General features: G+C 46.5%; 1 protein-coding gene across 1 annotated transcript in view; it reads right to left on the bottom strand.

Moving 5' to 3' along the window:
- The window catches only part of TENM4 (teneurin transmembrane protein 4), a 392,087-nt gene that overhangs the window by 123,067 nt on the left and 242,842 nt on the right, over positions 1-26,178 (bottom strand). Inside the window, exon 11 of the mRNA XM_060102952.1 lies at positions 19,486-19,686. Coding sequence (XP_059958935.1) covers positions 19,486-19,686 — 201 coding nt within the window. The remainder of the gene's footprint in view (positions 1-19,485; positions 19,687-26,178) is intronic.

Here is a 26,178-nt window from a genome sequence, read left to right as displayed (position 1 = left end):
TCACATTTAATTAAAAACCAGTTATGTGTGAAAACAAAGTGAGGATGAGTCAAGCGAAGTGCCTGTGGGTCTGGCTGGGGTGCATGAAGGGTCCTGGGCTTGCACTTCATTCCAGCTTTGACTCTAATTGAGATGGGAGGAAAGGGGAGGCTGGACCCCCGCATCCCAGGGGGGTTCTCTGGTGTTCTGCTGGGTTTATGTTCAGTCCTCCTGCTCACTGCTTCATCACCCCAACTCCAGGCACCATCTAAATGGCCTTTCCCATCCAAAGCAAACAGCTGGACTGGGGGCGGAGGCACTTCACAGCCAGACTGGAGTTGCCCAGACTTTCACAAAGGCCCGTCTGTGAGACGGTGCAAAAGACACACGCGACCTGATCCACAAGCCCCTTGGGCCCAGAGCCAGAGACAACTTCATGGTTACTCAGGCAGAGGCTGTGAAAGCTCTGAAACACAACTCCTTTTTAGGAAACCAGTTGAACAACTGGGGCCCTTGATGCTCTCTGCCAGGGCTGTGATGGAGACCCTCACTCGATTCTGTGCCTCGTGGCCCAACATTCTTCAAATGAAGATCCCAACACCTTTAATTTCTTTCAAATTAAACTGACTGGCACCCACGTCAAGTTGCATTTGCACATTACCCCTTCCAAGCTATGCTCCTGGCTTGGAAGCTACTAACAGTCCAACTACTTTTAAAAAAGAAAATAAAACTAGATCTCAGAGGCTCAGAACTTCCATATTAATCTACAAGGCAATGGCTAAAATGTTCAAAAATTAAAAAATAAACAAAACAGAAAACAGTAATAGTTCCCATTTATGGTGTGTTCCTATGCCTGACATCTTGCCAAGCAAAGGAGGTGGAAAGGGAGTTAATGCGTGCAGTACCACACTGGGTTTCTCAGCTCCCCAGGCGAGAGAAAGGCTGCTGTAAAATGTGTGCAAAGAGCCCTGACCTGGAGCCAGGGGACCTGGGTTCTATGCCAGGCTCAGGAGCAGAAGCTGTGTGACCCTGGGCAGGTTCCTTGACTTCACTGGTGATGATGCCTCACAGCACCTCTGCTACCCATCAGGGCTATGCGGAGCATTCAGTGAAGTGGACAATAGAAAAGGGCATGGCAAGGTCACTAACTCAAGAAAGATTTCTCAGGGCAGGGAGTTTTAGACTACGTGTCCAAAGACCAGGTTTGCGAGGTCTGTGTCTGCTCAGCCAAGGATCTGCTGTGTGACCTTGGGAAGGTCACTTGCCCTCTCTGGGTGTTGGTTTCCCCATCAACTGCAGGGGGGACCTGATGGCATCTAAGACTGTGGGAGTCTATGATATAAACATCCTCCATGTCACACAGCATGATCTATCCCTAAGGCTCGGCTGGAGTGTCCCTCCTCCTCAGAAGTCTCCCATGATTCACTCGGCGGTTGTTCTCTTGCTCCGTGCCTTTCCATGTGACGTGGTAGACTGCTTCTCCATTTCTGCATGTCTCACTGTCAGACTCAGGACAACCTGAGGCTGGATGAATTCTGATCACCTCTAGGCCTGATACCCAGCACAGATCTTGGCACAGAACAGACCCTTAATTAACGTTTGCTGGATAATGAATAAATCCATGTGTGCCTGGGGCTACAGGTGCCTAAGAATTTAAAACCATTCAGGTACACCCTGTTCAGCCTGACTGAGAGTCAGTCCAGGCCTATCTGTCTGCTAATCTCTGGTGGGTTGCCGTTGTGAAAACTTCCCAAGTGAGCATGGAGCTGTGGAGCAAAGTGTCAGGACACCCAGCAGCCCTCCAGGAAGGGGGCTTTCGCAAGATGTTCCTCAAGTTTCCTTCCCTTCTTGCTCACATGGACAACGTCCTGGATTTTTCTCAAGATGAAGAATGACAATCTCAGGTCCCTGGGTCTCCCTACATTCTAAGTTTGAAATTTCCATCCCTTCTGCACAGTGCTGCAAGGGCATCGACCCAGATGACTCCGGAGGCAGGGCCTGAACTCAGGGCTGGCTGGGACGTTCACCTGAGAGCCTGGGGGAAAGATCAGCTTAGCATTTTGGGGGGTTTACTCAGCACATTTTCCAGGTGGCAGTTTATGGTGTGAAAGTAAACTTCAAACAACCCTTCTGTTCACCGAGGTGTGAGCCTGGAGAGGGACAGGCTGTGGGGCAGCCTTCCTCCGGGCACTTGGAGTTCACAGTCTTGGTGTTTTGGGCTGCAGGGCACTTGAAGGTCACGGGCTTGAGAGCAGAAGAGGCAGGGCTTTCCCAGCACTTGACGGCCTCACTTCAGGTCCTCACTACTGGGTAGTTCATTCCTTTACTAATTAACTTTGAGGCAGTGTGTGTGAAAGAGCGTAAGACTTGGAATCAGGTGTGACTCCAAATCTTGGTTCTGCCAGTTGTGGGACCTTAGACAGCCTCCTCAACTGCTCTGAGCTTCATTTTCTTCCTCCGTAAAATAGGGATGATGATAGCACCCACTTCAGAGGGTACACAGCCCTGATATACAGCTCAAACTGATTCCTTTATTCTTCCAGCAATAGTCCATGCCTGCCTGCTATGTGCCAGAAACTGTGCCGGGTGCTAGGAATACAGAGGTCAATAAGACATAGTCTCTGCCCCACAGGAGATCATTGCCCAGACAAAGCCCAAACTGATTGCTAAGATCAGCTGAGTAATCTACAGCTGTTACTCACTTCGGCACCTTTCTGCTTACGTGCAATGAATAAAGAACCGTGAATCTTAGGATCAGACAGATTTGGTATCTGTTCTTGGCTTTGTCACTTACTGGCTGGGTAATTTTCAAGGTGCAAGTTATGCAATTCATTGAATCTCGATTTCCATTTCTGTAAAATGAGGCTAATAATTCCCACTTTACCAATCTTACACGGTTGGTGTTAGATCAAATGAGGTAATGTATGGAAAAGCCATTTTTGGCTTCATAACTTAACACTTATGTCAGGTCATACAGTTTACAAAGCACCCTTCACATACAACTTCTCATTTAACTATCACAACAAGGCTGTGCGAACACCTGGCTATTATCCTTCTTAGAGGTGAGGCTACTGAGACCCAGAGAGCATAGGGGAATTCTACAAGGTCGTGTGTTCATCTGGTGCTTTCTCCTCATTTTGACAATCCTCAGGGCAAGGCTGCAAGATAAGCATTTTACAGATATGGAAACGGAGTCACAGGCAAGACAGAGGCAGGCTCATTTTACAGATATGGAAACTGAGTCACAGACTAGACAGAGGCAGGCTCTCCTCTGAGGGAACCTCCTGCTTCTTCCAGCAGATCTCCCCTTGTTTCTGGCCCTGTTGTTTATCCCTTGTTACGTTCAAGTCAGACCCTGGCTATGTGTGAGATGCAATGAGATTCTCTACACAGAGTTTCCCAGACACCCGAGCTCACTTTTCTCCTCTGGGGACTGCGGAGCTGTCCCTCCAAACTCTCCATTTCCCCGCCAGTTTACACTAGACATGCTGCCCTGGCACGAAGCTAAAGCTGCCTGGTGGTCGAGCACCCCTCCATTAGTCCTTTACAAGCTGGGTTGTGAGCTCTTACACATTTTAATGGAAGGGGCCTGAACAGGGTGACCTTGATGTTTATGTGGTGCTAACTGATGGTAACACAACCTGTCAGTGTTGAGCTTCTCTTCTGCAGATGGGCTCTCCGCCCAAGTGCAGGAGACCCACTGCCTCCTGACGGGAGCAGAAACCTGAGAGTCTGCTTCATTTGGTCTCGAGTAGTAGGCCCCATTGTTATTTTTTTATGTACCTCAATTTTTTTTTTGTCCTTGAAATAAAAGGAACTGCTTTATTTTTGCTTTTCTGATTCTGCTTTTACACTGAAGCAGATATAACTTCCCAGAGTGGCTGGTGAAAACCAAATAGGACGATGCTAAAGAATGTGCTTTGACAGCTCCTGTGCCCTTCAGGTAATGTAAATGGTACTTTGTGAAGTTTGGGTCACAGCTCCTAAGTCTCAAGTTTACTCAGTTGTATACTGGGGATGACACTGACTACTGCAGAGAGTTGGTGGAGGAATCACTCTCATTTGCTTCATTTCTTGAGCGCTCACTGGGTGCGAATCCAATGGTGAGCGGGCACTGGGGGATCCAATGGTGAGTATGACAGACAGGGTTCTTTCCTGACCTCAAGGAGTGACATTCTAGCATGGCAGACGGACATAACCTAATTGAATTAAATGGGTTAAGATGAAAGGAAGTGAAGCTTCTAGTAGGGAGCCTGGCACATAGTCAGGATATGATAAACTGTGCACACAGATATTCTTATAAGAAAGGAAGGGGGGTGTAGTGGCAAGTGTTATCAGACTGAAGTCAGATCAGATGTGAATTCTGACTTATGCAACACACCTGATACAAGCAAGCATTTGATAAAGGCTAGGCGACGGTCATGTGATCAACATGGGCGCTTTCTGACGACATGCTGGACGGCAGGGGCCTGGGAGGAACCCTCTGACGTACTATAGAGTACACAATCCATACAGTAGACACGGATTCAGATTCCGACTCCCCAGTCTCCTTGAGTCCTTGCGGAGAATTACTTAATCTCTCTGGACCATACTTCTTCACCCCCAAAACAGGGAGAGTAATAATGGTCCCCTACAGGGTGAGTGAGTGGTGGTAACTGAAGGAAAGGGTAAATGTGAATGGCTCTATGCAATCTGTGTTATGTATGTTGTATTCTGTACATTAACTGATTGATAGAGACCTACAACATCCTGTATCAGTGCAGCTCCGAGTCACCGAGAAGAGAAGCATCTCCCTGAAGAGCAAAATATTTTCTAGCAGCAGCCTCACAATTTGGGTATGAAACTCTTTCTCTGGTTACCTAGCATGGCACCGTCAGCCAAGACCATTAAAACTCAGGTAGAAGCCACCTGCATTTGTAGCTTCGGCTTCCTCTTAAAATCGGGTGAAAATCCCCAACTGTCCTAAAGTGTCATTCCAAGTCTGTAAAGTTCTTGGCTGAACTATACAGGGCCTTGGAGAGCAACCAGGTCAGGCCCAAGAACACCCTGGATCTTCTCCTGGGGAAAGCCGCACCCCCCAGCACCTCCCCTTCCCCACCCCACCTCTGCCCCGCCTCACTGGTATCCACGTCTGTCTTCTCTCTAGACTGGAAGCCCACCTGATGGCAGGCTCTAGCTTTTATTCATCTTGGTTCCCAGCAGCAGGCACCAGGTCTGGCAGAGAATGAGCTTTCAACAAATATTTGTTGAAAGAACAGATGAATTTTTAAAAAATCTCATGGAAGAGGTGTTATGTCAGTTGGCTCAACTCTATCCCAGCGCCATATTGTACAAAATTTATTTGGTTAAATATATTCACACAGAGGCTCAGCCTTCTTTGTGCTTAACCTTCTTAGAAACTTATCTTCTCCAATCTCCGACTGATAGCTTGTAACCTTAAAGTGTCTCAGTCCTTACACCCTCACACACATCTTCCTTCGCACCAATGCCCATGTCATACCTGTTCCCTTTCTATGATGTGGAAGCAGGTGGACACGTGACGAAAAGGGTAGGGAAAAACATATGGTTTGGCTATTGGTTAATTGTGCTCCAAAGTGTATACAGGAGGAAAACAGCTGCTCCAGTCTCCTCTCATTAAATGTTAATCCCCATATGAACCTGGATGAAGCCTGGGACCTATCACAGCTACGTTTTAATTTGTCTGGACTTACTTTACAATCCTGTTCATTAAAATAGCTGGTAAGGGAAGCTGTGCCTCTCCCCTAAAGGGAAATACTTATATATAATTTTCCCATAAAATTTCTTTGACTTGGAAAGATGCTCAAAACTGACACAAGTCGGGGATAGAGGGGACCCCACACAAGGATCTGTGTGCTTTCCTGCTGAGCAAGGAACAGATACAGGTGAAGCTGTCTTTGAAATTCAAGGATGTGAAAGCAGAGCCTTGGTCCCATATGACCTCCTGGGAAGCCCTTTAATAAGTCTGTATTTAGCACTAAAAGGGATAATAGGGGAAATTGTTCTATTCTGCTTAGGACCTGAGGTTCTTAGAAGTGACCTTAAGAAATTTTAGTAAGGGTTAAATAATTTTAAATGATCTCCACTAGGATTTTCTGTTGCATCGCTAGCTCATCTGAGTTAATGCCCAGTTTGGGGGATTTCTCTGAAATCCTGGTCCTTGAAAATTCCTTGGGGGAATTTCTCATGAAATCCTTGGACACTTTAAGTCCAAGCTACACTAAACAGCATTTGAGGCAAAAATAAGGAGAAATTGTAGAACCACTATTGGTGGCACACAAATATTACCTCATTAAATCCTCACAACATCCCTGCAATTTTGTTTTCACTCCCTTACCATCACTGAGGAAACCGCTTGGTGAGACTTAGTGACTTGCTCAAAGGTACTTAGCTAGAATGAAAGGTGGCTATGATTAACACAGGTTTTTGGTCTGTGAACTATGGGATCAGGTTTAGGCAAAACCTCAGCTGTAAGCTGACATATTTCCTTATTAATTATGTATTAGATCCTCACCCCAGCTAGACTAGAGAATCTCTGAAATCAGAGTCTGAGTCTCCTTTTTCACCCCGACTCAATGTTTATCATGTTAAGTACTTTTCCTTCTGTTTGTCTGTTTATCTGTCTTTTCAATCTCCATCCATCCATCTGCCTGTCCATCAGCTCATCCATCTGTCCATCAACCCAATCATCTAATCATCCAATCAGCTATTCAGTCAACAGGCCATCTAACTGCCCATCTATCTATCCGTCCATCCATCCATCCATCCATCCATCTGTGTGACTTGGGCTAGTTAATTCATCTTTCTGTGCCTCAGCTTTCTCTTCTGAAAAATAGGATAGAGACACCAACACCTCAGGTTCATGTGAGGCTTAAAAGAACATCATGTAATGTGCTTAATGTCATGTACATCTTTTACAGAGTAAACACTCACTACATGGCAACTATTTTACGTTTATGTGCTAGACAGAGCCAGGGGAAGGGAGGGTTTGAAGATACTGTGGAGAGCAAGGGGAGGATGTGAACAACTGAGGTTCCTCTCAACAGCTGGAGAGGACTGGATCTGGAGCATAATCAGAAGGACAGGCTTCCTGGGCCCCTCATGCCCTGGGGAGAGGTAAGCGGCAAAGACCCGTGTAAGGGACAGACCAGGCTAATGAGAGACACTTAAACCATGGCCTCCATGTTCTCAGTGAGGTAGGAATCTCTGCTGAGCAGGATGCTAATGGATAGATGTGGACATTTGAAAGAGCCCCTTGGGGACTGAGTGTAAGAACTCACAAAGTACAAGAAGAACTGCAGCTGGAAGGACCCAGGAGGGGCTAAAGATCGTGAGCGTGACATGATTTGGCTTAAAGCACTCAGAAGCCCGGCTGTGAGATCAGAGGTGGTGAGTGGCTGGAGTGATCCCGGGTTTGCAAGGTGGATGGGGAAGAAAGGCACAGAAACAGGGAGCCGAGAGTGAGGAAGGAAGACAGCTGGAAGTAAAGGACTGAGGGAACAGGGGGAAGTGAAGGAGGAGGAGGGTGAGTCAGGAGAGAGCTGATGCTGGGCAGGAAGTGGCCTGGATGTGGCCAGGGGCTCACCTTCAGGTGGGTTTAGGGGTTAAGAGAGAAAAAGAGGGGGAAAACCTAGAGGAGCAGTTTTCTTGGTCAGAGCGTGAGAAGGTATCTTAGAGATTCTCTAACCATGCTGTAGACAGGAAAACACGGGCCAAAGAGAGGAAGTGCCTTGTCCTTGGCCACACAGTCATGTGCATATTAGTACTTGAGCAAGAACTTGATGGCTGCCTTAGGAAACAGTCATGTAAGGGGCCAGCCAGATAAATGGCTAAAGGCGGGGAGGCCTCACCACTCTTTGGCCCCCTCCTCTGTGCCTCTGCATAGGCTGCTTTCATGGTCTAGGTGCTCCTTTCCCCCAGTCTTCACATGTTGAAGTCTGGCTCCAATGCCACCTCCTCCCTGAAGCCTCCTTCCAGTGCCCACACTGGAAGGGGCTTCATCTCCTGCCTTCCCAAAGCACTTTATGCAAACCTTTGCTTATCAGGGTTGTTAGTCTACCTGTGTTGCCTCCAGAACCCTGCCATCATCAGATTAGTCTCTGTACTCGGTAGTGAGTCTCACAGAGAAAATGTATCTTTTGACTGCATCCATGTACCGCCAGATTCCAGTGGTCCGAGGCAGGGCACTCCAGTGACTATTCAAGGTACTGTGATTTTGCACGGGGCAGAGGCCTGGATTTGGGCAAGCTGGGTATAAAGGCCTTCTTTGCCACTTCCCAGCTCTGGGAAACAAACATTGCACATATCTGAGCCTTACCTTTGTCATTTATAAAACAGCGGTAATGAATATTAAAATTGATTTTAAAATATATTGAGGGCCTACTATATGCCAGATACCGTTAGAAGCTTGGGATTCAGAAATTGTATTAAATTATTCCTTTCCTCAAGGAACTCAAGTCTACCTAGGTGTATAAATGAGCACAAAGCTGGCCACCATGCCTGGCACAGAGCAGGCCAATTACAATTTAACTCTCACTTCCACAGGCCAGATATCCCTGCATTTTGAACAATTTGGCTCGAATATAGCACCCACTCTCTCTCCCTCCCTCTCCCACAAAATTGGGCAGATGGCTTTTTAGTCTCAGTGCAGGTTACAGGAAGAAGCCAGAAGGGAGGAAGGTATAGGAAAGGAGCATCTGACTTCCTTATAGTAATTGATCTCCTTTTGACATTGAGGCCAAACCCAAGTCACTCTCCTGTGCTTCTCAACTTCCATCCCTATCACCTGAGAGTCAGAGTGGCTCCAAGCCATGCTTCGGTCCCCCAGATCTAGATGGCAGAAAGCTAATGAGCCTTGGAAACCACATGGCCTTTCACCTCACTCAAGGAGCTCAGAAAGCTTTCAAACCAAGCAGAAAAATGGATTCCAGTACATTGGTTCAGAGCAGTCTCCAATCTATTCCCCCAGGACTAGAATTTCAAGCTTTATGAAGCACCTATCACAGGAAGTAGTAAGTCGCCTCTATTCACCTTAATTGGAGGATATCTGGCTTCCTGATTAAAGGAGTTCAAAGCTAGCATGGGGGAGGCCTCCAAACACGCTCTGACTTTGCAGAATGATAACAAGCCAAAAAAGGACTGGTGAGCAGAGAAGCCAAAAAAGGTAACTGGGATGTGTATTTGTGGCCAGGGCTGAACCACTACCCCACTGAAAGGGCCCAACTGGGTATACTGAAGAGATAGCTGATGTTCAGACCTCCAGCCCTGATACCCTTGTGTGAAGGCCCACCTCTCCACCCAGTCATGTGCTCATCTATCTAACTCTTTCCTGGACACCTCCTCCTAGAAGTCCCTCAGGCACCTCAAACTGCATGCCAATATTAGAGTAAGCTTTCTAAAACCAAACCTGACCACGTCACAGCTCTGCCTGCAACTTTTCAGTGCCTTCCACTGAGAGATAAAACCTAAACTCTTTCAAGGCCATTCATGATCTGATGCCTGCTAACTTCCTTCACCTCTTCTCCCTCACTACTGCCACAAATATCCTAAGCTAAGCTACTCCAAACTGTGGTTCTTTCCTAGAAAATGCCAGGATCTGTCTCAACTATGAACTTGTTGCAAATCTTTGACTTCCACAATGGGCTGCTGCAAGGTGCTTGCCTCTTTCTTCCATCTCTGACAATTCAAATCCAACCTCCATCACCCACCTTAAATCCCACTTCCTCCAAGAAGCCACCTTGATCACCCCGGCTGAAAGCAACTGCTCTTTTCCTGAACCCCTGTAGTATTGCCAGGTCCACCGTGGTCATGATCCAATTTACATGGTTCCTGGCAGTGTCACCAAGTGAAGTGGTACCTTGCAAACCTGATACCTGATCCATGGTCAGTATCGGCGTAAACCTTGGTAATAGCCAAAGGCAGGATTATGAAGGGGATAAGCATGGGTTCTGAACCCACAGAAGGCTGGATTTGAATTCTTTCTTTCCCAGAGTGCCTTTGGGAAAGGCACTCAAGTTCCCTGAACCCTGGTTTCCTGAGAATAACACTGTCTGCAATTTCAGAGGCTCACATATTTGTTGTTTGAATAAATCATGAAGCACATACACGGAGAAGCTCTGTAAAATGTAAATAAAATTTCCATTCAAAGGATAGTTATTATTTTAAAATTACAAAGTTAGTAATACCAGCAGTTTGATTCAGGAAGACAGCCAGAGATTTTGTACAAGATATCAGATTGGGCATCCAAATAGAAACTTAATTCTGAAGCCCAATTTCAGGAGGGCTTATATTTGCATACTGAAGAGCTCCAGTTGTGATAGAAAATGTTCCAGGGCTGTCGGGAGAAATTCTACTAAATTACAAAGCTGCCAGCTTCTGGTTTATCAACCTTTGACTCTGGCAGTATTTAGTAGCACGCCTGTTTGGGCCCAATTTCCCAGGCTTTGATTAAATGTTAGGAAGTGACCATCTCATTGTGTCTGAACCTCCACAGTACTTCCCAGGCAACTGGTGGGCTCTTCTCTGCCTCCTTCTAACACATCCACTTCTTTCTGCTTCGTTGTCAGTCTCTTGGATATTTATTATTCTGAACTTTGATTTTAGGCTGTCACTTGCCGTTGGAAAGGGGCACAGGAAATGTCAAATCTCAAAGGACATGATTCCTTGGGTGAAATTCTAACCTCGAGTTTCCCCTCCTATAACATACCTATACAGAAATAGCCCAGTCTGATCATTTCCTTTTGATGTTTAATTGGATGTCGGTGCTGTGCTTTCTGGGCTGAGAAGCTAATGCTTCTCAGAGAGTGAACAATTCTGGCTACACAAATGAGACTTGTAACAGGGGAGAATGCTCAATGCTGAATCTAATTTTCTCTCCCATCCATGAACAGAAGAAAATTTCTCTGGCATTACAGCATCTCACTCAGTCTTTCTGTCATTAGTAAGAATTAAATTCTGTTCCCTCAAATCTAAACGTAATTATATTTTGCCTCGTAAATAAAATTGAATTACCATTTTCAGAATTTAGGGCTAATGCAACTGCTATGTTTAGAGCTTTAATTTTTTTTTAACATTGTTGCTACTTTCAGCTTTCTTTAAAAAAAATTGGGCTTATTTTGCTATCAATTGTGACTTCATTTGGTAACAGAGCTTTTCTGTTCCATATCTATCTGGTCATTACTGTTATTAATTATGCTTTGTGATTTGCTTTTCTTTTTGGTAGGGGAGGAGAGTAATAGAGAAGAAACTGGAAGCTCAAAGGATCTGAGCTTGAATTTTAGAAGGTCTCGCTAAGCTGAGGTAGGACCTAGGCCATGTTGCACTGAGAGAGTTAAAGAAAGAGCCCTGACATGGAGTCTGAAAGGGAAATCTTCAATGCGCATTGAAAGATTTTTTACTTTGAGATTTTCAGCAAGACAGTGAGTGGACTCCATGACTGGGACCCTGCCTGCCTCTCTGGCCTCACTTCCTCAGCTCCTACTCTCCAGTCGGACTGAAGGAGGACCGCTCTGCACTTCTGCACATGCTGTTCCCTCTGCTTGGATGGCCCTCTCCTCCTCTGCCACCAGGAACCCCACCTCAGTCCCCTCTCACAATCTGGCTCACAAGTCTCCATGCTGGGGAAGACCTTCCCAGGTTCTTCTCTGCCCCCCTCCTGGCCGAGTGCACGTTCCTGCCCTTGTGCACCCCAAACCCACCATAAATGCGACGGTCAGAGGCCTTAACACCTCAGGACTCCGTGTCACCTCCTGAGTGGCCTGAGGAATGCTGATCCCCGGGGCCTAGAATGGTCCGGCACATGAGAGGTCAGGAAGGGCTGTGAGTGAATGGAGGGGACGTGCGTGCTTGTCAGCAGTGGGTGCGCATCTGGAGCTCTTCTGGGGTGCTCTCTGCGGAGGCTGTGCTCCTGTCTGGAAAAAGTGCAGGAAGCTCAGTCCCTGAGCAGAGGCCAATGTTAGCGCCGTAGGGCCCTTGTGCTGGTGTCTGGGGATACATGTGTCAGCACATTAGTGACTCTTCACTTAGACTCGATGACCAGAGTCGGGGGCGGGGGGGAAGGGGGGTGGGTCGAGAGTCTCATTAACCACAAGAAAACCGAGCCTCCGAGAGAGAAAGCAAGTTGTTCAGGTCACACAGACTCCAATCCAGTTCTGGCTCCAGACCTTCACCACATAAACTGCCCTCAAACTTAAATTGCTTAGAGTTGAAGGACTGTTTGGCTAATTTAGACTTAGTCATGCACTCTAAAAATATACATTAATACTTTATTTATTGAGTGCTTACTGAGTGCCAGCCACCATGCTAGGCATTTTATATATAAATATTAAAACTAATTTGAAAAACAGCCCTGCAAGGCAGGTATCATTAGCCATATTCTTTGGATAAGCTCAGTCTTGAAAATCTAGCTTGGTCCCACTCCAAATCCCGTGCAATTCTTTCTGACTGCACATGCTACGCCCAAATCCATACCATTGAATCTCTAAAAGATCTCCACCTGTTATTCCATGAAACCCAACTGCAATGAAATGATAAGAATCATAAACCACCAGCATGAGCATTTTACAATCAAAATCTCTGCCAGGTACTGCTCCTGTGAGCCAGCAACCCAAAGGAATAAAATGTAGTGAGAGGGCCCTCTCAAATAAAGGTCATTTATGGAAGACAAGATTGGAGAGAGCTCATAGAGAAGTGGAAACGAGGAATGAATTTATGAGGCTGAGGATGGAGATGACTGGGCTGGGGTGGAGGGGAAGGAAGACCCGCGTGAGAGCCAGAGAAGGGGCAAATGATGGGTTTAAGGGATCGAATCTGATATGGTATTCTGGAAAATGCCACAGAGCCTGAAATCTTCTTTAGAAGATCTTAGAAGATTTAGAAGTCATTAGGCTCTGAAAGAAAGGTAGGCTTTTCCAATTTTAAGGACCATCTCAAAGAGGTTAAATTCCTCCCCTTTTCTAAGGCAGCTCTGAACCAAGAGGATGAAAAGCCAACTAAAGCACTTGAGGGGGTGGGTGTGGGGAGGGAGCCCTTCTGCTCCGCAGGGCTACTGAGCGTGCCCCCTTTATGCAAAACTGATGAGGCACCCAGCCCAGCAGGACTACTCCCTGGGGAAGGTGGCTTGAAGGAGGTGAAATGATGCCAGCTCTTATCCAGGAGGGCTTCTGGCTGGCTGGCACTGCCCATGAAATGAACATGGGCTAGGTCTGGAAAGTGAAGGACAGGGCCCAGGAACTCGGTTTTAGCTTTGCAGAGTGTTATGGGGGCGTGGGGGGAGCGGATAAGATTGGGGGTCGGGGGGGAAGGTGGGTGGAATCCTGAGAGAAGGGATTAGACTGTCCAGCTGGTAGTGTGCTGGGATCTTCTTGGGCAGAGCCTTTGGCTGTAACCCCTCATTCTTCTTTGATAATTCCCTGGATAAGTCATTCATTCAATAATCACTAGAACCTAATGGCTGTCAGGCCGTGCACTAGGGAGAATGACAGACACTGACTTCTTGGGGTTCACAGTTTGACAAGAGAAGGCACATTTATAATACATGGCTCAGTACACCAAAGAGCTTAGGAGAGGCCTTGAAGCCAGACTTGGGCTGCATCCGTGCTGTGCCACTTTCCAATGGGGAGATGCTGGCAAGCAATTTAACTTAGTTCTGACCTTCAGTTTCCTTATGTGGAAAACAGACCTGGTAAATACTTCCTTTACAGGGTTCTTATGACCCTTAACTAAGATAATGGTTGAAAGTACTTAGTTCAGCACCTGGTACATGGTAAGCATTAAGAAATGGACAACTCTCTAATTAATGCTCCATCCCGTGACTTATCAGGAAAAAAGACAAGATTAATGGCAAAGAAACCTCTCTGGATGGAAAGAAGACTTGAGGTAAGAGCTGAGGACTTGGAAACAGAGGGCCTAGATTTAATTCAAATTCTGCCACTGATTAGTTACTGTGGGCAAGTCGTTTCCTCTCTCTAATGCTTTCCCATCTGTAAAACAACTGCAGCAGCAATCACCACCACCATCATCACCACCCCCATCACCACCCCCATCACTACCATCATCGTCACCACTATCATCACCATCACCAGCATTACAACCACCATCATCGCCACCCCCATCACTACCATCATCATCATCACCCCCATCACTACCATCATCATCATCACCACCCCCATCACCACCATCATCATCATCATCACCACCACTATCATCACCAGCACCAGCACCCCCATCACTCCCATCATCATCATCATCATCACCATCACCAATCACCACCCCCACCACTACTACCATCATCATCATTGTCACTATCATCACCATCACCACCACCATCATCATCACCATCACCACCATCATCATCATCACCCCCATCACCACCACCATCATCATCATCATCACCACCATCACCAATCACCACCCCCACCACTACTACCATCATCATCATTGTCACTATCATCACCATCACCACCATCATCATCACCATCACCACCATCATCACTACCATTATCATCACCACCACTATCATCACCAGCACCAGCACCATCATCACCACCACCATCACTACCATCATCACCATCACCACCATTACAACCACCATCATCACCACTCCCATCACTACCATCATCATCATCATCACCACTATCATCACCGTCACCACCATCATCACTACCACCATCATCATCACCACCACCATCACTACCATCATCATCACCTATCATCACCATCACCACCATTACAACCACCATCATCGCCACCCCCATCACTACCATCATCATCATCATCATCACCCCCATCACTACCATCATCATCATCACCACCCCCATCACTACCATCATCATCACCACTATCATCACCATCACCACCATTACCACCACCATCATCACCACTCCCATCACTCCCATCATCATCATCATCATCACCACCATCACCAATCACCACCCCCACCACTACTACCATCATCATCGTCACTATCATCACCATCACCACCACCATCATCATCACCATCACCACCACCACTATCATCACCAGCACCAGCACCATCATCACCACCACCATCACTACCATCATCACCATCACCACCATTACAACCACCATCATCACCACTCCCATCACTACCATCATCATCATCATCACTACTATCATCACCGTCACCACCATCATCACTACCACCATCATCATCACCACCACCATCATCACCACCACCATCACTACCATCATCATCACCTATCATCACCATCACCACCATCATCACTACCATTATCATCACCACCACTATCATCACCAGCACCAGCACCATCATCACCACCACCATCACTACCATCATCACCATCACCACCATTACAACCACCATCATCACCACCCCCATCACTACCATCATCATGATCATCATCATCATCACCCCCATCACCACCACCATCATCATCATCACCACCACTATCACAACCACCATCACCACCAGCGTCCCCAAAGACTGAAGCAGTGAAGTTCCACTGGGCCCAGAGCTGAGGACAGAGGTGTGTTGGGGGTGGCAGTGGGACATATAACCTGTGCTCTTCCAGGCCACAGGAATCTACTTAAACAGTTATCTTACATGGTTTGTCATTCACCACATCAATGAGGCAGGATTTAAAGAGGGATTTCTGAGATGAGACGGCAAGCCAAGCTGCTGAGAACCCAGAGGCCTGAGTAAACACTTGTGTAAAGTCTGACTTCACTGTTTCCACAAACCTAACCAAAGTGCTGGAAAACCTGTCAGCTCACATTTCATTACAGGCTGGTTGTTGAGTGCAGGGCATGTTGATTTAAGCTGCTTTCATTAAATCCTGTTCTCCATGCCAAACAGCACTCATCTCAGGCAAGAGATGCTCCTCCTTCCTAGGAGGGCCAGACAGCAGGGGCCCATTTCTGCCAACCCCACCACCTAGAGTCAGTCCTATAGGATGCGTCTTCCGGCCTGCAGCTCCTGGTGAGAAGGCTCTGGGCAGTGCCTGTGCCAGCCCTGCTGTGCCAGGAGCAAATAACGTAAAAGGTGTGACCCGAGCTACCCTTGCTGGGTGTCTGACTTGTGCCAGCCGCCACGCTAACCACTTTCTCCATATTTTCTCACTAAATCCTTACAACAATCCCACAGGTAACTGACCTAAAAGGAAAGGAGGGGAAGCAACTTGCTGAAGCCACTCAACTAGTGAGGAGCAGGTCCCCTGAAATGAAGTTCAGTGCCTGTTCACCACCCTGTAGCCGCAGCCCTGAGTACAAAGACAGCTCCCTGGCTAGAGCGGCATCTGCTCAATGAGGCATCTCCTGCTTAGCTTTAGGGCCCAAACTCCTTAGTTTTCAAACAGCTTCCACTCAGTGAAAGTGCCGTCAGAAGGGAGGGAGGAGGAAGACGTGAGGTGCTCCCCCTCTACAGGCACTGTTCTCAGGCACACCTGCATTATACAACTTAATCACCACATGACCCTCTGAGGTGGGGACTGTTATTATCTCCATTTTTCAGAGGAAGAAACCACAGTCAAGAAAAGTCAAGTCCCTTGCTAACGTCACACAGTTAGCACGTGCAGAGCCAGGATGGAGCCTAGGGAGGTACAGCCAGGACAGTAAGGAGAGAGAACCACCGCCAATGCGCTTTCACTAGCCTTCAAGCTGGCTTCTGGCGGGAAGTGAGAGCCAAGGAGAAGCTATGGCTGTGGGGAGGCAGCGCGGGGTGCTGGGCAGCAGGGGGGCCCCAGGCTGGGCTTGGACTCCCAGCTTCGGCAGGCTCAGGGTGCCTCAGGTAGGTCACCGAGTCTCAGGGTGAGGATGGGGATGGTACCATACCTGTCACCCTGCCTCAACAACTGTTGTTGCTGGTGTGTGCATGTGTGTGTGTGTGTGTGTGTGTGTGTGTGTGTGTGAAAAGGAGAGAGAGAGAGATCTTTGTATGCTTTGAAGCACTCAACAAACACAAATTGTTATCACTGTTGCAAGGGAGACAGGAATTCTGAAGTCATCTTTTAAATCCCTGGCCCTGTGGCAATCATGACGCTGACTTGGTCAGTTATAGGTCCCGCTTCTGTAAGGGCACCTTTCATCTTGCCTCGCTCAAATGTCTCCATTACTATCAAGGGCTCTCACCAGCGCGTGCTGTAATCATGCTCAGAACATAGCTAACATTAACTGAGCCCACATCACGTGCTGAGTAGCGTGCTACGTGCTTTTTTACTTTATCTTAAATAATCCTCCAAATAATGATGTTCCAAATACTAATCCCAGAAGGTAGGTACGCTTGTTATCTCCGTTTTACAAGTTACAGAAGTGAAGTAACTTGCCCAAAGTTATAACGAGTAAGCAGCAGGGCCAGCATTTGAACCCAAGACTGTCAGACTCAGAGACTCTTCTTATCACACGGAGCTCTCTGCATTAGCTTGGGAGGCCCTCTGTTTGACAACAGCTATGGGGAGTGAGAGGCACAGAGTTGAGGACAATGAGCACTCGCAATTCTATTTAAGGCCCTTGCAGTGGGTCTGCTATCTCCTTTGCCAGGGCCAACTCAAGAATGCCTAGCGATCGCACTCAAAGTTACACCTGCCTCCGTCAGAGGCTGTGGAGTCTCATCAGGGATTAACAATGCACGGACAGTTATAGTTCTATCAGAAACTAGCTTTGCGCCCACATAATGAACAATACAACCCAGTGTAGCTTTCGGAGGAGCATTCCTTATATTGCTATAAACAGAGCTGTATAAAAAGACTTATTCCTAAAGATGCAGATGTAGAGAATGGACTTGAGGACACGGGGAAGGGGAAGGGTAAGCTGGGATGAAGTGAGAGAGTGGCATGGACATATATACACTATCAGATGTAAAACAGATAGCTAGTGGGAAGCAGCCACATAGCACGGGGAGATCAGCTCGGTGCTTTGTGACCACCTAGAGGGGTGGGATAGGGAGGGTGGGAGGGAGAGAGATGCAAGAGGGAGGAGATATGGGGTTATATGTATATGTATATATAGCTGATTCACTTTGTGATAAAGCAGAAACTAACACACCGTTGTAAAGCAATTATACTCCAATAAAGATGTTAAAAAAAAAAAAGGAATCATTCCTAAGACATCTCTGCTCGTGATCCTGTCTTTACATGAGCTTTGCAAACAAGGATAAAGTCCAATTTAGGCTGCGTATTGAACGTCAATTCTCCATTCAATGGGGAAAGGTAATTCAAAGTATTCCAAAGGCACAAATGCTGCACTGGATCTCATTTTTACCAAAGGTCTCAACCATCTTTCCTGATCCCTACCAGAACTGTCAATATACAAGATGATGAGCTGATTTGAGCTTCACTTTGTTTCAGCAACGTGGTGTGGTGGGGACAGTGATTCAGAGTGAAAAAAAATGTTGATGGAGATGCTACCACTTCTCAGCCACGTGTCCCTGGTCAGGATTACTTAGAAATTCTCGGGGCCTAAGCTTCTTTATTAGCTGATGTCTTTTCATGCGTTTGGTTGCTCTATCTCCTGCCCCCCTCTCCAGAAGGCGAGCTCGCCAGGGTACAGACTTCCTACCTCTTTATCCCCTCTGCCTTCTTCGGTAAGTATTCACTGAGTAAAATACTATATAAATTGGTAAAATGGGGATGATGATGCCTTTCTCACAGGGTTTTTGTGTGGATTTAAACAGTGGATACTGTCCAGATGAGATACTAGAAGCAACCATGCTTATTACCTACCAGGACTGTGCTAGGTGATTCACCTATGTTCCCATCTAATCCTCACCATGAGAGGGCCTCTAAATGCTAAAGCGCTTATAAACAGAGGGTGCCAATATAATCATTCTGTGAACTTTATATGTGTAAACTCTGTGGTGAACCAAATACCAAAATTAAGAACACATTCAATCATGTGTTTGTCATTCATTCGTTCATTCATTCATTCATTTGTCAAAGTTTATCAGGCAGCTGCTGTGGGCAGGCCTATGCTGAGTCCTGGGAACGTGGAATAAGACACGTTTGCTACCCTCATGGAACTTACCATCTTGTAGATGATCTGGCCAGAAAGGTGGGTGAGGGCCACATCATAGAGCACCCTAAATACCATACTGAGTTTGGACTTCATTCTGGGGAATGGGTAAAACCAAAGGCCCATCCCTGCAGAGCTCAAGGAGGCACAATGTTCCCCATGGCCTTGCCTCTAGGATGGCCATGGTAATGGGAGAGATGAGAATTCAATGAATCACATCTATCATCAATAACATGGTTAAGAGGCGATGTTTTGACTCTCAAGGCCACCACCATGAAAGGAATGATGTGAATATAGGACTTGTGAATCCTCTGCCCCTCTAAGAGTAGAGGTGTTGAAGGCTGGAGTTCAGGGGAAGAAGAAAAGCATTCAGAGCCATGGGTAACCCCCTGCTACATGACCAAGGTCAGGGTCAGGGCCCTGAACAGGACTGAACGGTGTACACATCACAGTGGAAACCTCCTCCCTCCATCTAAGCTGTGCCCTTATTCTCCCCACATTTACCGACAGAACAGTCGTGTCCAGTCCAGTTTGGGTCACAGCTGCAAAGCCCGGTGTCTGGGAGGAAGGTTCCGTGGCCCGAACACTGGTCCAAGCACGTGGCCCTGGGCATCTCACAGTTGGTGCCTCCCCAGCCCACAGAGCAGTGGCACTCGCCTCTCACGCAGACCCCCCGGCCCGAACACGTGGGGTCCATGCAGTCCACTGCAACACAGAGGAGAGATAACAGAGGTAAGTATCGGACGAGCAAGGGTGAGGCTTCTTTAAGCAAACTGCTATACTTTGTAGTGGAGGAGCTTCACATGCTCAGGGAGAAGGACCCAGATTTTCGTGGGGAGGTCACTTGGTAAGGTGAAGAGAATAACTGTAGCAATAGTAGACCTGGTTTCCCACCCCTACCCGGTGGTTGACTGTTGAATCTCTCAAGTCTCAGCTCCCTCTCCTGTAAAATGTGCATACATATTTGTACCTCTTGACTTGAGGGGTGCACATAGTAAGACATATGTATAGAGCAGCCAGTGCCTATCCTAGATGTCTGTAACAACTGCATCAATGGAGGACAAGACTATTTTGTTCATGTCTGTATCTCCAACCCCCTAGGACATGGGAGGTGCTCGAAACATCATTGGAGAACAAACTATTAGTATTTACCACTTCATAAATGCAGTTTTATTTCCGCGAATGTGGGATTAAAATAAAGAGATTCCGGGCTTCCCTGGTGGCGCAGTGGTGGAGAGTCCACCTGCCGATGCAGGGGACACGGGTTCATGCCCCGGTCTGGGAAGATCCCACATGCCGCGGAGCGGCTGGGCCCGTGAGCCGTGGCTGCTGAGCCTGCGCGTCCGGAGCCTGTGCTCCGTAACGGTAGAGGCCACAGCAGTGAGAGGCCCAAGTACCGCAAAAAAATAATAATAATAAAATAAAGAGATTCCTTAACTTAAATGAGAACTTATTTTGCATTTAAATTCCCTTAGATTTTACCATCTTCCCAAAACTCTGGAGAATGATACAAACTTTCACACCTCATTTTCCAGACACACATTTGTCTGGAAATGTTTCCAGGCAAACATTTCAATGCCTATTCAAAATTATATATAATGGCTGTGTTCAGCTTCTCCTCAAGTGGGGGGTGAACTACAAAGCTGTAGCTCACAGCCAAGCAAACCCCCAAGCAGGGCTCTTAGGGCCCAAGGTCAAGGTGGTCTCAAGAGACCTCGCAGAAAGAGGGAGGAGAATAATATTGTGGGTTACCTGCTCTCTGCTTACACAGTAGGAAGTATCTTATATACTTCACCAGATTGTTTTCTCAATAACCCAATGAGGTACAGAGGAGAAAACTGAGGCTCAGAGAGGTAAATAATTTATATGGGATCACAGAGCTAAACCCTGCCAGAGAGGACTCTGAAGATAGGTCTGTCTGATTCTGAATCCAGCGATATTCCTGTTCCTGGGGCTGATTTTCCTAAGTCAAAGCTTTAGTTACGGGGTTACACAAAGTTAACAGAGACCTCTAATCTTCTGCAAAGCACTTCACGGAAAAAAGAAGAAGCGCATTGAGAGCTAACTTAGCATGTGGCTCCAGTGCACGCAGACAGTGCGAAAGGCAGCAGAGAGGAGACAGAATCAGCAAAGGGCTTGTCCATGTTCTCTACTCAACCAAAGCGTTGCTAGGTCATTGTAGGGAGGGAGGGGATTCTATCTGTCTTGCAAGTGGAAGGGGAGAGTGGAATCCTGACGGGGCCCAACATGCAGCTGTTGTTAAGTGTTGATGGAGCTGCTATGAATATAGTCAGGTTCCTCCTTGTAAGGGCTCAGGAGGAAGCCGTATGCTGCTGAGGAAAGAATTTAGCATTTGACTCTCTGAGGTCCTAAGTTCAAGGGTCAAGGGACAAGCTGTAATGGTTCCATGACCACAGTCAAGTCACATACCTGCTCTGAGCTTCCATCTATAAAGCAGGTCTGGTCAAATTAACTACCTCTCAGGTGGCTATGAGGACCAAACGACACTGACGATTTGAAAGGACAGTATGAACTGTAAATTGTTGCAAAGAAGTTATCTGTCTATTTTATCAGGACATTCAGTAGCACGACTTGGGCAGACTGTGGTCAGAGCTCATTTATCATTCAGATGTGATTTTACTTTATGTATCAATTAAATTTTATAGCCCAGTGTATTTGACTTTTGCACAAAAGAGTGGGAAACTCGGCCTGGGTATATTAGAATCACAGACACAAATGGGCAGAGACTTTTACAAAAAGCATCATTCTGGGAACAGGCTGCTCATTTTGAGGGTCACCTCATTAAGAAAGCTCTTCCACTATTTGGGTTTTTAAAGGAGTTCAACGTAATTACTTCAATGATAAATAGGAAGATCAAAGGTCAGGAGCAACCATTTGATTAAAACATAATAACAAAAACAACAGTAACAATGATCTTAGTGTTAATTTAGTTCCTCTTCTATGCCATATCTTGCTACTAAACCTATTGTATGCATCATCTCATTTAACCCTAACAACAACCCCTGAGGTAGATACCATTACTATCCTCATTTTACAGACGAGGAAACTGAAGCACAGAGGTTAAATAACTTGCCCAAGATCACACAGTGGTAAGTGGAGGACTTTAAATTTGAAGCACTCTTCTCGGGTATAGATCTCTTGCTGTTTCTTCTACAACCTTACTGGTTCCAAAATAAATGCGCACATGTATACAGACATAGCACACAGAATGGTTAAAAACAGAAATCAAAAGAAAACAGCACAACGAAAGAAACAGGGCAAAGTGGGAAATGAAGAAAGCCAAATGAAGGCAAAGAATCTCTTTTCTTGCAGTCTCTGGACAGCACTTAATAATAATGGTTTAAACATGACCTGTTGGAGTTCCTGGTAATTAAACATGATAAAAATAATAATAGTGATAAATTTTCATGACCTACCTCAGATCTCAGAACCTCAGAAGGATTATTCTGGCCCATTAGCCTACTATAATAATTCCCTAGATCCAGAGAGTTTTCCAATTTGACAGGAAACAACTCAGCAGTTCCTATCCCGAGGCCTATAAAGGTATTTCCCGTTCAGTGAGTGCCTGGACCCAGCTTGCGGTTGAAGCTATCTTTGAGCTGCCCTCGAGGTTGAATCTATAAATCTGCACTGTGGGGCTTCCCTGGTGGCGCAGTGGTTGAGAGTCCGCCTGCCGATGCAGGGGACACGGGTTCGTGCCCCGGTCTGGGAAGGTCCCACATGCCGCGGAGTGGCTGGGCCTGTGAGCCATGGCCGCTGAGCCTGCACGTCCAAAGCCTGTGCTCCGCAACGGGAGAGGCCACAACAGTAAAAGGCCTGCATACCGCAAAAAAAAAAAAAAAAAAAAAAAACTGCACTGTTAGTGGAGCAAGCTGGAGGGTGGCAAGTTTATCAAGAGGCCCTCAGCATCACAGTCTTGTTCCTCAGACACAGTAAGTCTGATAGGGACCCAGGAACCAGCAAAGTGAATCCGATGCTCTCAGAAGCTGGTCCAGGCAGGGAAGAAAGAGCAGAAAGAACAGATGAGAGGCTACTTCCAGGCAATTCATCATCAATTAACCATCACTTCGGAAGGTCAACTTGACAAAGCAAGTGTGGAGTGCAAAGGGAGTTTTAAAGAGGACTGCAACTTCGGGCGGTCTAGCAAACCTTGGCTGAACTGGCTGAGATTCCTGCCAGAATGCTGTCCCTGCTGTTCCCAAACCTAGGGTCATTACCTATGCCACAGGGCCCTCTGCCCAAGAGGTCCCACACAGATGGTGCATCTGCCTTCCCCTTCTGGGGCCTCTGGGGAGACTGGAACCCTAGGGTGCGATTAAAATGGTCTCTTTCCCTCACACTGGGTTAGTTTCCCTAACAATATTTATTTTGCAGGGAGTTGTGTATAACGTGGGAAGATCGGCGGGCCGGGGGTCGGGGAGCTGAAGGCATACAGGGGAAGCTGGCAGGGAGGTGGGCTCAACTATGGGTAGAAGACAGTCTAACTCAGTTTCTTCTTAGAAGAGGTGCCAAGCAGTTACATTTTTTTTTTCCTGTGCAGACCCTGCCGTTCAAGCCAAAATTTCTGGCAGACGCTTGGCCCATTAATGAAATGATGGGGCCTGCGTGGCCAGGCTGCAAACACATCTCCTTTCCCCAAATGTTCCACGCTTCGGTGACCACACAGGCCATCGGACGTGCTTCAGGACCCACAATAGCGGCTCACTTTTCACTGCAAAAGGCTTAGGTGGGCCCCTCTGCCCCTCCCCCAGCTCCCTCTAAGTGTCCTGCCGGAGGAGCAGTTCAGGCTTTAAAAAACAGGGGGCAGTTTTGATTTGCATTTCTCTAATGATTAATGATGTTGAGCATTCTTTCATGTGTTTGTTGGCAATCTGTGTATCTCCTTTGGAGAAATGTCTATTTAGGTCTTCTGCCCATTTTTGGCTTGGGTTGTTTGTTTTTCTGATATTGAGCTGCCTGAGCTGCTTGTACATTTTGGAGATTAATCCTTTGTCAGTTGCTTCATTTGCAAATATTTTCTCCCAATCTGAGGGTTGTCTTTTTGTCTTGTTTATGGTTTCCTTTGCTGTGCAAAAGCTTTGAAGTTTCATTAGGTCCCATTTGTTTATTTTTGTTTTTATTTCCATTTCTCTAGGAAGTGGGTCAAAAAGGATCTTGCTGTGATTTATGTCATAGAGCGTTCTGCCTATGTTTTCCTCTAAGAGTTTGATAGTGTCTGGATTTACATTTAGGTCTTTAATCCATTTTGAGTTTATTTTTGTGCATGGTGTTAGGGAGTATCCTAATTTCATTCTTTTACATGTAGCTGTCCAGTTTTCCCAGCACCACTTATTGAAGAGGCTGTCTTTTCTCCTCTGTATATTCTTGCCTCCTTTATCAAAGATGAGATATCATCTCACACAGGTCAGAATGGCCATCATCAAAAAATCTAGAAACAATAAATGCTGGAGAGGGTGTGGAGAAAAGGGAACACTCTTGCATTGTTGGTGGGAATGTAAATTGATACAGCCACTATGGAGAACAGTATGGAGGTTCCTTAAAAAAGTACAAATAGAACTACCATATGACCCAGCAATCCCACTACTGGGCATATACCCTGAGAAAACCATAATTCAAAAAGAGTCATGTACCAAAATGTTCACTGCAGCTCTATTTACAATAGCCAGGACATGGAAGCAACCTAAGTGTCCATCGACAGATGAATGGATAAAGAAGATGTGGAACATATATACAATGGAATATTACTCATCCATAAAAATAAACGAAATTGGGTTATTTGTAGTGAGGTGGATGGACCTAGAGTCTGTCATACAGAGTGAAGTAAGTCAGAAGGAGAAAAATAAATACCGTATGCTAACACATATATATGGACTCTAAGAAAAAAAATGTCATGAAGAACCTAGGGGTAAGACAGGAATAAAGACACAGACCTACTAGAGAATGGACTTGAGGATATGGGGAGGGGGAAGGGTAAGCTGGGATGAAGTGAGAGAGTGGCATGGACATATATACACTACCAAACGTAAAATAGATAGCTAGTAGGAAGCAGCCGCATAGCACAGGGAGATCAGCTCGGTGCTTTGTGACCACCTAGAGGGGTGGGATAGGGAGGGTGGGAGGGAGGGAGACGCAAGAGGGAGGAGATATGGGAACATATGTATATGTATATGTATAACTTATTCACTTTGTTATAAAGCAGAAACTAACATACCACTGTAAAGCAATTATACTCCAATAAAGATGTTAAAAAAAAATAAAAACAGGGGGCAATAAACTTCAGAAGAAGGAAGAGGGAGAAAGAGAAAAACGTAAGCTTGTTAGCTGGTGTTTTATAAACACAGTGAAACCTGTTAGAACAGAACTGAGAGGGAATGGAAGGGAGGAGAGGGGAGAGGATGAAGGCCCAAGCAAAACCCACTATAAACACAAGGACTGTGCAAGGATGCTTCACCAGAGAAACAGAAATAATAAGAGGAATCAGTACCAGATGGCCCTTCTCGGGAAAGAAAGCAGGAGTGAAAACATTTCTTTTCAAATAATAATGTAAATCAAATTGCTAAACAGCTTCTCTCTCTCTGTAAATGACCTTGCACTCTGAGGCACCGGCTGATCAGGAGAAGGACAGCTTCCCCTCCTTGGCCCCCACGGCATGGTGGGGTTGGGGAGTGGGACAGCCCACTGTTTCAGGAGGAATCTCCTCTTTGTTTTTCTTTCCTTCAGAGGGTCTTCACCTCAAGTGACTAAATGAAAAGGGAAAGCAGAGGAAGGTCACCATTGTCAGGATGAGAAAGCCAAGTTCCTTTGTTCAGGGGCCCGGCTCCTTGTTGAGCTCAGACAGCCCGAAGTAATCCACATCAAAGTTAATAGGTCTGAATCAGGACCTCCAGCCACACTCGTGGTTTACAGACAGTCTGTCTCTGAGAGGTGATGGATGCTTTCCAGACACTAATCCCTTCCCATTCCCCACCCTTTTAAAATGGGCCCATTATATTCTCTCATGTTTTAGGGGAAATGATGCCTTGAGGAGGGGATACTCATTAAATCCCCAGTGGGTTAGAAGACTAGCTCTCCTTGGAGCCTCTTCCACCCGCTGGAGAAGGTGCCAGGGCCCTAGACGGTGGACAGTGGGGGGTAATGACTACTAACACCGCCCATCAGTTTCAAAGTCCATCCATT

Source organism: Mesoplodon densirostris, chromosome 7, assembly GCF_025265405.1.
Source record: "Mesoplodon densirostris isolate mMesDen1 chromosome 7, mMesDen1 primary haplotype, whole genome shotgun sequence".
NCBI classification, from domain to species: domain Eukaryota; kingdom Metazoa; phylum Chordata; class Mammalia; order Artiodactyla; family Ziphiidae; genus Mesoplodon; species Mesoplodon densirostris.
The sequence above is the reverse complement of the archived record's forward strand: the minus strand, read 5'-3'. Positions and strand labels throughout refer to the sequence as shown.